The 12240-nt window shown below is 46.9% G+C and overlaps 1 protein-coding gene across 1 annotated transcript in view; it reads left to right on the top strand.

The window, feature by feature from the left end:
- The first annotated feature begins 5549 nt into the window (after window positions 1–5549).
- Window positions 5550–12240, top strand: part of LOC126273335 (uncharacterized) — a 75063-nt gene continuing 68372 nt past the window's right edge. Inside the window, exon 1 of the mRNA XM_049976881.1 lies at window positions 5550–5793. Within this exon, the coding sequence (XP_049832838.1) occupies window positions 5550–5793 (244 nt within the window). The remainder of the gene's footprint in view (window positions 5794–12240) is intronic.

Here is a 12240-nt window from a genome sequence, read left to right as displayed (position 1 = left end):
CAGTATCAGGAGATTCGCCAGCATCGTCATCGAAAGCACCAACAGGAGCTGACTGCTCATCATTACATCAGCTGTTTGTTCGTCATGCACTCATCTCCGATTGGTAATAACCTGCATATGTACATATTTTAGCACGTTCACTGCCACGAAACCGCCGGTAGGCACAGCAAAGCCTTGTACCTGACGCTGTGCGCACTCTTTCGACCACAAGCTCCACTTGAAACGTCCCCTTAGAAAAATTTATACTCGACTGTGCTTAAACTGACTCACAATATTTTTAGCGCAACGCAATCTGACTTCCAAAAATCCCTACGAAAGAATGGCCCTGACTAACATTAACCTATACGTTTCACAAATCACTTACCTCACAAAAATCTTCGTTACTCAAGCTACTGCAATACAGCGAGCAACACTACTGCCAGCTAAATAAAAGATTCAAACTACGGAAGGCACTAGCTACTGATAGGTATAGTTAGCAGATGAAAGATTTTAATAGAGAACAAACAATGTATTTACCTTAATAGTCATAATATATATATATATATATATATATATATATATATATATATATATATATATATATATATATATATATTATGACTATTAAGGTAATATATATATATATATATATATCAGTTCATGACATCCATTCTTACAAATTGCTAAACTCCGCCATCTCTCTCCCCACGTCCACCACTGCTGGCGGCTCACCTCCAACTGCGCAACGCTACGCGCTGTTAGCATCCAGCTGACGCTGCCCGACACTACAATGGCAGACAACAACGCAAACTAGCCACAGACTGCGCACAGCACAGCCAGTGATTTTTCATACAGAGCGCTATGTGGCGTTACCAATAAGAAAACCTAAACAGCCTACTTACACACTCTGTGTTGACAGTATATTTTTGGCTGGCTTGTATACCCGCCACGGTAGCCGAGAGTGCTAATGGGTTGCTTTCTAGACTTGGTTAGGCGCGCCGGCCCCGTATCGAATCTACCTAGCGGGTTAACGACGAGGGCCGGTACGACGGCCAGCCTGGATATGGTTTTTAGGCGGTTTTCCACATCCCGCTAGGTGAATACCGGGCTGGTCACCACGTTCTGCCTCAGTTACACGACTCACAGATATTTGCAGACGTTCGCAGTGCTACATGGCTTACACTCAACGAACACACCTGGGGTACACTACTTACGTACTGGGGGGGTACAGGGTTGCTACAGGAAGGGCATCCGGCCACCCTCTGCAACTACCACTGCCAAATCCGTAATAACAAGGCCGACCCCGCGTCGAAACTGGACAAGGCCCAAAGAAAGAAATAAAGAAACAAAATCTTTCGATGGCGTGTTTGTTATACAATCACAGCCTCATGCGGCATGTTAATGGAGCATATACTGAGAATGAACGTGGCCTCTAAATGCTGCCTTGGTTTGGTGAAGTATTATCAGTTGGTCGTAGCTGTGAATTCTTACAGATCTACTTCTGTAGGTTTCTTTCCGTCAGTTGTCATTATCATTACCAACACAATGATTGTCGTTCTATCCATCAACGCATCATCTTCGTAGAAAACGCCGATAATGTTCACTCTGTCATGTGGCGGCCCCGCCGCCGAGTGCAAGTCTTTCTATGCGACGCCATTTAGGCTACTTGCGAGTCAGCGGTAATAAAACGATGATGTGGACAACGGAAGCCCAGATCCTGGGTGGAGAAAAATCTCCGACCCAGCCGGGAATCCAGCACAGAGCCATTCGGTTAGCAATTTGCCGCGCTGACTCCGCAACTTGAGAGGCGAACGGCCGTAAGGCTCACTCGTCGACATCAAAATGTGCTTCTTCCAACATCTTCAGTAATTCTCTATCGGTAAGACCTGCACTTTTTCCACGTTTACAATGCCGTGCAGTCCCGTTGGTTGACGGCACGAGACTCATTTGAGTTAAAACAATTAATGCTCTTATTATGCAGGGTGATTCATCTGTCCTTAGGTATAAGTTTTATCCATCCTACAACGCCTTCAAAACAACGCCAGAGATTTTCATATTCTCTCGCTTGCTACGGGCAAACTATTGGTCCTACATATAATAATAACAAGACCATTTTGTAGGAAATTTACTTTAGCAAATTTTGTATTGCGATACGTTTTGGCTGGAGGCCACTCTTTTCAAGTTAGTTTCATATGTGTTTCCTGAATAATTCGAAAACTGTGGCCACCAGCCAAAACGTATTCGTTTACAAAATTTAACTACATTTAGTTTACTACAAAAAGGTCCTGTTCACTTCTCCTCTAGGAGTAACCGTTGCACTTAGCGAGTGAGAGAATGTGAAAATCTCGCGCTTGTTTTTTGAGGGCACTGCGGATTGCATAAAACCCATAGGTTGGGACATCTCGATAACCAAGTACCATAAACAAAATCCCACTGTTCATACCAAAACATGAATTTATAATGGATGTAGAGTAACATTCCGTCTCCACGATAAATAGTAGTAAATACTCTTTTTAAGAGAAAATTACAAGAACCAAAATTCAAAACATTGCTCAACAGATTATACCTGATTTGGTCTGCACCCGCTGCAGGTGAATAAAAAAATACAAATTAATGCAGAGTGTTGCACAATATACTGTACTGCAGGAAACAGAGTGGAATGTATGGCCGCCGGCAGACACACAGTGTCAGTCGTGAGACTGCTCTGTCTGCCGGCCGTCTCATGGCAGGAACGCGTTAGAGCTGTGTGTCTGTATGTTGGAGAGAAACACCAAGGTAGCTGTTACCGATATCGGTCTTGGGAGAACGGTGTGATAATAAACAAACAAACAAACAAAAAACGGAAACATATGGTCTAGCTTGTTTATATTTAACGTTTTTAGTTTACTCGTATCTCTCTCTCTCTCTCTCTCTCTCTCTCTCATATCGAGCGATGTGGCGTAGTTGCAAGACACTGTCCTCTTATTTGGGAGGAAGGCAGTCAAAATCCAGCCATATTTAGACTTTCAGTGGATTCGTCCTGAGGTCAAGGCTAATTTCCTTCCCATCCTACTTCAGTCCGACATTGGGATCCGTGTATAATGACCTCGTCGTCGATGGAACGTTAGACAGTAATCTTTCTGCCCTCTTTCTGTCACCTTATCGGACGGAGTACTCGAATCGGTTTTACCATTTTTTTTTTAATTTTCCTGCAGGCAGTTCCTAACATATTACGTGGAAGTGTAGACACGTCGTTGCTCAGACAAGAAACCAAAAACGAAATATATAACTCAGGCATAATGCACCCGCCAGTGAGTAATACCGTAAACACGAAATCCAAAACAACGTTACTATCGGTTGCAGCAGTCATCCTGCAGTATTGTCGTGTGACGGTTTTCCCCACTTCTTTATCTACCGTGACAAGTACAAACAACCGCCGGAAGTGCAATGTGCGAAATTTCACACATAGGCTTACAATTCCCTCTCACCTCCCACTCCTTCTTCCCCCGGCCGTCCCCGACCGTGTATATATTTGATAAATATGCTTCATAAAAGAATTGAAGGGTCTTTTCCCGCCACTGCGACAAAGAAGTTTGAAATTTGGCTCAAAGGTGCCTACAACCTTCCTTTGTAATGGTGCAAAAGCGGGGAGCTTTCCAATGTCACCCTCTGGCCTCAGTGACGCAAGATGTCGGCACATGCGAAAAAAAGACCAGAGTTCAGACGTTCGTGTGAGATGTAAGGTGGTTAATGACGTCACATTGGCAACAAATTTCTCCACAATTCTACCTCCTCCCCCTCCCCCTCCCTGTCTCCTTATCCACATCTCACCCCTTCTCCTAATGGCCGAGCCATAGAACACAGAAGTTCAACTCTCAGATCTGAAATCATATCATTTTCTTATGACAGCCCGAGGAAAACAATTTAGACTCACCGCTGTTCAGGACCGACACCGAATGGCCTCGGGAGGTGACAGAGAGAGCGTCAATAAAACGGCCCGTCCTTAGGGCATTCATTTACACACATTACGAGGTTGAAGATAACAATGTTGCAACGCGATGTGGCGATTGCAACAGAACGACGCTCTTGACAACGTTTGACACTGCTAACACCCCTTCCCCCTTCACCCAGGCGGCTCAACCTTCTCTGAGGACAATGTGGCGCTGCAAACCCATTGTCCTCGGAGAAGGAGCATAGTGCAACCACGATTTTTGCTCCGGTGAACAATGCGGAACCACTATGAACCATTCAGAACTATTTGATGCCATCTTAAGCAGCAAGGAGGATATGCCCTTTCACCCACACTCCTGAATCCAATGGTGCTCTCCAGTGGCATGACATTGACACATGCGCGAATAAAAAGGTGAAAGGTCCCTTTACGGTCTCCTAGTTTGGCAACACCGTCGATGCCACTCGTGCACCTTCGTTGATCATTTTAAAAATATATCTGCACAGAGACAACACTTTGACCGATTCCTAGGCGCCTGCAGGCAGGCAACCCCTTCCACACCCCTCACATTCTGCATGCAGGTACTGCAGCAGCAGCGTAGCGCCAATCAGCTGAAGGGTGCACTGTTGTAGATTCAGTGCATGTTGCGTTGGTTTCTTCACCTTGTGCTTTGATCGTGTAGTGTATCAAATGGTTCAAATGGCCCTGAGCACTATGGGACTCAACTTCTGAGGTCATCAGTCCCCTAGAACTTAGAACTACTTAAACCTAACTAACCTAAAGACATCACACACATCCATGCCCGAGGCAAGATTCGAACCTGCGACCATAGCGCTCTCGCGATTCGAGACTGTAGCGCCTAGAACCGCACGGCCACTCCGGCGGGCTGTAGTGTATCTTTTTCCTATTCTGGAACATGGAAACACCTGCTAATTCTGGTTGCGTTACACTACAAATGGTTCAAATCTTGTTCACTGGGGTTGCAGCCACACAGTGTCCTTAGAGAAGGGTTGAATCGCCTGGACGGTGTCACCAGTGTCAAAGGTTGTCAATAACGTCGTTCTGTTGCAGATCACGCTGCAACACTGTCATTTTCAACCGCGAAATCTGCGTAAGAATGCTGTTTTTAGGAAACTTTCTGCTAAGGTTATGGTGAGCTGGAATTTCTAATGGTCAAATTCCCTGTTGTGTCAGAGAACGGAGGGTGGGAGCAGGGGGACCACTGTTTAATTGTTAATTTTTGTGAAGAAAGTCCTGTTTATACCACATTTTGTATTGTTTGCATGTCAACTGACATAACTACGCAGAGTAGAAAATAGCGTAGCACGGCAGTATTCTTCGTTCCCCGCCACACCCGGAGTCGAGCGTCTGCAAGATTACGGACGGTGAGATTTGAACAGCGCCGTAACTCGTCCGGTGGCGGCGCGGGGTGCCGAAATGTGTTCGTAAAAGTGGGAGCTGCGCCTCGGCGAACGGCGGGAGGCGGCCGATCTCTGCGGGCGCTACCGCGTTAACGGCGGCGGGCGAGCAGGTAGCACCTAAAGCTGCCGCCGTTAAGCGCATTACGATGTAGCCGCCGAAACGCCAGCCGGCCGGCCGGCCCGTGCATCACTCGGCTGGCGCACTAAATAATTCCTCGGCGATGGCCGCGCGCGCGCTCGCGCCCGCCGTATATCGCGACCCGGCTGCTCCTAAATCAGTCATCCGGCAAGGCGCGCCAGATACCATCTGCTCGGCTCGCCAGCGCCGCATAACCCGCGGACCGCCCGCCCCGCCCCGCCACGCCCTCCCTGCAGACACCTGCGACGCGCCCTCTCCGCTCCTGCCGACCGGTTCGCAGGAGGCGCGGCGGTGTCACGAGTGGCTCTGCCCAGTTGCTGCCGCAGGTGGCCATGCCGTCTGCCAATTACCGATCAGTAACCACATTTATGAACTGGGACAGTATTAGACATATCAGGTGTGCGAGAAAAGAATTCAAACTGGTATTTTATCTACTAAAGTTTTACTTTTTTTCCGAGCAACAGCAGTGTTCCCTTCAAAGCAGTTCCCTTAGGCAGCTAGACAGCGGCGGACTCGTTCCCAGTGTTGGCAGCAGCGCTGAAAGGCTTCAACTGGTAGGGCCTTTAACATGTCGGCCACGTTCCTTTCAGTGTTCTCCAGAGTCCCAAAATGACGACCTCTTAATACATTCCCAACTTCTGAAAAAGAAAAAAGTCACAAGAACTTAGATCAGGCGAATAAGAGGGGTCGTAGAACAGCAGCAACACATTTTGAGGTCAAAATTTCTGGCCGTGTGACACGGGGCGTCGTCACGATGCAGCATCCACTTGTCGGCAACGTCCGTTGATACTCGATTCATCCTTTTCCTGCGCCTTTCAGGGACAACTTGGTAAACCACTTGGTTGACAGCTTGTTGTGGAGGAACAAATTCGGTGTGATCTGACAAGGCCACACTTGCGAATTTCGTAAGTTTAACGCAAAACTTGATCGCATAACGTTGCTCTAAATTCAGATTTTCCATCTTCGTAACATATAACTAAAAACACAACTTAATTGATGGCGCTCTCAAACGTCACGTGATGGCCGTATGCTCTCAAACGTCACGTGATGGCCGTATGGAGCTGATACTCCGACTGTGGATCAACACACCGGTCTATACAAGTAGAACAAGACAGCTCTGTCAGATCGCTCGTGACGTTGTCAGTCTCATTACTTTTCTGTCACCTCGTATAAGCTTCAATCGAATACACTGACAAAAATGCAGGTTGTTACACCATGAACCACCAGACCGATATTTAGCAGACTATGTGGAGATGTTGTGACCAAGAGGGATCGGACTGGTTCAGGACAGAGTGAGAGAGAGGGGGGAGGGGGGAGCGCAATAGGGTAGAGTACTTTAATCGTTGCTTTTGATTGCCTTTATGGATGTTATTATGAAGGAAATCAAGGAAACAGGAAATGCTTCAAATGGCTCTGAGCACTATGGGACTTAACATCTATGGTCATCAGTCCTCTAGAACTTAGAACTATTTAAACCTAACTAATCTAAGGACATCACACAACACCCATTCATCACGAGGCAGAGAAAATCCCTGACCCCGCCAGGAATCGAACCCGGGAATCCGGGCGTGGGAAGCGAGAACGCTACCGCACGGCCACGAGCTGCGGACAAAACAGGAAATGACAATCTCGAAGTGTTGCTGATAATGTAGCTACTTGGAGACAAACAGAACTAGGGGTTAAGTGTTGCTGATAATGTAGCTACTTGGAGACAAACAGAACTAGGGGTTCAACGAAGATAAGGTAAATGGGGCTCCAAGTTTAAAGAGCACGCGTTGACAGTAAGCAAGAGCAAAACTGCAGCAATGATTATCAGCAGGACACTCCCCAGGGCAACCTGATGCTATATGGAGGGAAAATCGAAAGTGTGGAAGCTTTCAATTACCTGGGTAGTACAATATCAAGGAATGGAACTGCCATACCAGAAGTCAGAACAGAGTAACAAAAGGCTCTAATTTTTTTCATCGAGTGCAGAACTTTGTTTAAGACAAAGGAGTTTCTGCGAGAGCTAAACAGACCATGTTTAAGATGTATCTCGTGCCGAATGACATACAGTTTGGAGCGCTGTGTAATTAACCAGACAGATCTGAGGAAGTTACAAGCGTACGTAATGAAGTTTTTGCCAATAACCCTTGCAGAAGACTAGGAAAGATAAAATTGGTAATGAATACATTAGATGAAAGAGGCAGGTGGATCTGTCAGTGACTGAGAAACTGAGTACTGCACGGCTCAGGTGTTTCGGAAACGTGAAGAGGATGACGGATAACCGCCTGCTAGAACAGTACTTGTCCAGATATGTGCAGGGGGAGGACCGAAACGACGGCACGGAAAAAGATAGTTGGATCAGATTGAGAAAGATCTGGACACTAGAGGAGAAAACTGGGAAACAAGATCAAGCTAAGAAGTATATCAATGCAGAGAAAAATTGAACCAAGTTGCTCATAAACACCCTACCCGGCTCACTGGAAGGATACTAAGATGAAGATAATGAAGTGGAGATGTTCATCACATTAACCTTTCATTCTATGCGGAATTGATTTCCATCACCAATTTTAGTATGACGTGCGACTACTACATGCACAATACGCTCTTGTATTCGTTGTGGCATGGAAGCAAATAGCCTTATGTCTTCTGGAGAAATTTCTTGCATGTCTGAAACATTTGCCGCGTCAGTTCAAAAGACTGCTGGGTGGAGGCTGGTGTGAAAGTAAAAGTCATCGCTTTGCATCTCAGACGTGATCTATTGGCAATAGGTTAGAGGACAGAGCAGGCCAGTCAAGGAGCTGTACGATCCTCAAGACGATGATGGTATGAAATTCAGTGTGTGTGTGTGTGTGTTTGTGTGTGTGTGTGTGTGTATATGTAGGGGGGGGGGGTGTTTTGTTCTGGCGGAATATGCTTTATGATATCTGCTCATAAAGGGTATGTATAACAATAGGGGTTACCGTTCTTGCCACATGCTAACGACCGTTCAGTCTTCCTTGAGCTGTTACCAAACCGATCCTATTCTCATATCCAATAGCTACTCCATACCATGATTCCAGGATTTGTAGACATGTGGTTCACGAGAATCGCTAGTTTTTGTCGCCTTTCTCCAAGTCGTCTACAGAGACTTCGGCAGAAGCAAAACTCATCGCTAATGACCACAGAATGCCACAACACTTGGTCCTGGTTCTACACCATGTAAACGTATGTCTTCGGCAAATGACACATGACAACTTGAGGTCTCATCCGAGCTTCCAGCAATCTGTTAGGGATGGTTCATGATGACACTCTGCCTGTCATCTCAGCTCCTATTTCTGCTGTTTTCATCCGGTTACTCCTCGGAGCCAGTCTACCAATCCTACGATCCTCTCTCGGTGTAGTCATTCTGGAGGCACCCATGTCTACTCTTCTTGTCACACTGTTGTCCTGAGTCCATCTCGCTACCACTCCTTGTATAGGTCATTGCACTACTGCCTACTGCCAGCATCGTGCTCCCATGTTCCTCAACGTTTCTCAAAATCCGCAAGGTGAAGATAAGTTTTAGCGTATGTCCTTTGTCCCTTTGTTATCTCCACTCTAATGCTTTTAGGCTGGATGTTTTAATGTGTCGCAGAGTGGCTGGCTTTTGCTTTTATTCTCGTGGTCGGCCAGCAACGGTCGTCTGCTCTCTTGTTTTTATCCCTTCTACCTGTTTCTTTTTCTCTCTGTGGTTTTCTTTTCTTGTTTGTCTATTGTAGTCTTCGTTGTCCTTCTGTCGTTCTTCTGGTTCTTCGTTTCTCCTGTTATTGTCTCCTTTCTTTTCTTCTTCCCCTTGTGTAATGATTTTACAGGGAACAAGGGACCAATGACCTCGCAATTTGGTCCCTCCCCCCCCCCTTCTTTAAACCATCCAACCAACCAACCAACTAACCAACCGTTCCTCCGTGATTAATCCTTAGAATATCCGCCTGGCCACTGTCGAAGCTACCAACTACGATACTCTTCACTGTATTTGGCACGGCGGTGCGGTGGACTGAGTACGAAGCAACCTATGGGACTCAGAACATACATTTCGACAGAAGGCAGACGGCATGAAGTGTTTCTGGAGTAATGGTGGGTTACCGAGCCCCTAGCAGTGAATGAATCAATTTATGCAGGAGTAGTGGACCAGTCGTACTCACAACAAAACACGTGAACGCATCCTACTGTCCCTCCACGATTGCAACGTTTTTCTGTCTGTAACTGATTGCCGGCCGAAATGGCCGTGCGGTTCTAGGCGCTACAGCCTGGAACCGAGCGACCGCTACGGTCGCAGGTTCGAATCCTGCCTCGGGCATGGATGTGTGTGTTGTCCTTAGGTTAGTTAGGTTTAATTAGTTCTAAGTTCTAGGCTACTGATGACCTCAGAAGTTAAGTCGCATAGTGCTCAGAGCCATTTGACCCATTTTTTTTTGTAACTGATTGTTTCCGTTCTCCATTCGTGGAGTTGCAAATTAAAGATTTTCCATGACACCATGCTTGCGGAAATCTCGTCATTTTTTAGAAAGCTGTCAGCTATCGCGCCTTGCGAGTAGTGCTTTGGGCTATTGTACCCGATTTAAATCATAGAAGATAGATTTGTGGTGTATTTGCTAACAGATACTTAGTGAAATCGTAACTCAGAACTCACGTGTATAGCAGTCTATGCCCCTGCTTTTAAAGGAAATGTCTTAAGGCTCGTAGTTTCTAAATGCATCATTTACCTGTCTGCCGTTGGCCACCGCAATCTGCCGCAGGCTATCTTAGTCGGAAAGAGCGCATCGCCTCCCGGAGCCGACCCGCTCTGCGGGCTGCGACTGACCTATGTCCGTCATGGTGGCGATCTTTATTGTTCGCAAATTGAGGCGGACGTCAGAAAGGAGAGTCAGAGCTATCAAGATTTCTCCCTTTTCAGGATTCCGCTCTTCCTGCCGGAAAAACAACTTGACGGCCTTGTTTACGATCGGCATAAATATCTGCCGCCGGCCTCACCGAAGAATGCGCCGGCCCTCCTCTGCCGGGATCGGCCGATAGCGTAGCCCGCCAGCCGCCAGCCGCCAGCCGACCGCTCGGCCTCGAATCTTTACGACGGTGTTACTCGCCGCTGGAGGGGCCGTGATGGAGCCGGTGCCTGGGCGCACACTGGCTTTTTGCGCCGCCTCCTTATGTACTGTTAAGAGAAGCTTGCAAAATACAGTGCGGGGAACAGAGTTAACTTGAAAATACGACGACAGAAAAAATATCGCAAGACCAAAAAGTAATTGACGTAGAATAATGAAATTTCGCCAATCCATTTCTTGGGTGACATAGTTTTGTGGTTAACACTGCAAGATCACAAGTGAATGCAGCACGAGATAAGCCATTGTAAATGCGAAATGCTGGTACATCAATAAATAGTGCAACCGGCAAAATGTTGAATGCAATCATGCAAACGTGCATGCACTGTTGTGTACGTGCCGGATGTCAGATTGTGGGCTAGAGTTTCATGCTGCTGACTTGGTCAGACAATTCAGGGTGAACGCTGTTTGTGAATGACGCTGGAGCAATCGTCCGACGACGTCCTCAATGTGCTCGATTGGAGACAGATCTGGTGAGCGAGCAGGACAAGGTAACAGGTCGACACTCTGCAGAGCACATTGGGTTAAAACATCGGTATGAGGGCGAGCTTTGTTCTGTTGGAAAGCAACCCCTGTAATGCTGTTCAAGAATGGCGGCACCACCAGACTGACGTACAAATTTGCAGTCAGGGTGCGTGGCGCAACAACGAGAGTGCTCCTCTGTCATACGAAGTCGCATCCCAGACCATAACTCCAGCTGTATGTCCAGTGAGTCTAGCACACAGGCACATTGCATGCAGGCCCTCAGCTGGACGGTCACCACTGGAAATGAGGCAGATCCAGCCTTCTGCAGAAAACACAACAGACCTCCACCCTGCCCTCCAATCAGCTCTCGCTTGACACCACTGAAGTAGAAGTAGTGGTGGTTTGGGGCCAGCAGAATGCGTGCTACATGGCATCTGGCTCGGTGTTGGCATTGAAGTAACCGATTTGTAACAGTTCTTTGTGTCACCGGGTTGCCAACTGCCGCTCAAATTGTCGTTGCAGATGCAGCACAATGCGTCCGAGCCATACGCCAAACGCGATGGTCTTCCCTCTCGCTAGCGTCAAATGGCCGTCCGCAGCTCGATCTTCTTGTTACCACAGAGTCTCATGACCACCGCTACCAGCAATCATGTGCAGTGGCTATGTTCCTGTTATTTCTTTCTGCACTACCGCAGAAGAAACACCCACATATTACACGACCTTGTTCAAACATCGTGAGGTGTTGATAATTGCGTCTTTGTCACCTTAAAGGGCATTCTTGACTAACATCAAATCACCACATCCAATCTCGAAGGTGACTAATCCTCACAGACATTACAGTGTGTATCTAAAGGTAACCCAATTTGCATATTCATAGTGGCGCTACTAGCGCCACTATCGCGCGACCGGTGCGAAATTTGAACAGGTGCCATATATCTGACGTAGTAACACGCCTACCAACTTTCGCTTATGTCGCACGGCACGGCTCCTTCTTGGCGTTGCGATTTCTGTTTTTCCTCACTTTAGTTTGTCACATTGAATATAGAAAACATTGACCCATTTGTCCATTAGATACTGATGAATCTGTCGTAACTCTTTGCTGGCCACTTGTTAAGAGATTCTTTTCGTTTTTTTCCAATTTAACGAATTCATATGAGGTTTCCAGAACTCCATTTCCACAGAGTTTTAGTCCGCAGCTCGTGGTCTAGT

Source organism: Schistocerca gregaria, chromosome 5 (assembly GCF_023897955.1).
Source record: "Schistocerca gregaria isolate iqSchGreg1 chromosome 5, iqSchGreg1.2, whole genome shotgun sequence".
Lineage (NCBI taxonomy): Eukaryota > Metazoa > Arthropoda > Insecta > Orthoptera > Acrididae > Schistocerca > Schistocerca gregaria.
The sequence above is the reverse complement of the archived record's forward strand: the minus strand, read 5'-3'. Positions and strand labels throughout refer to the sequence as shown.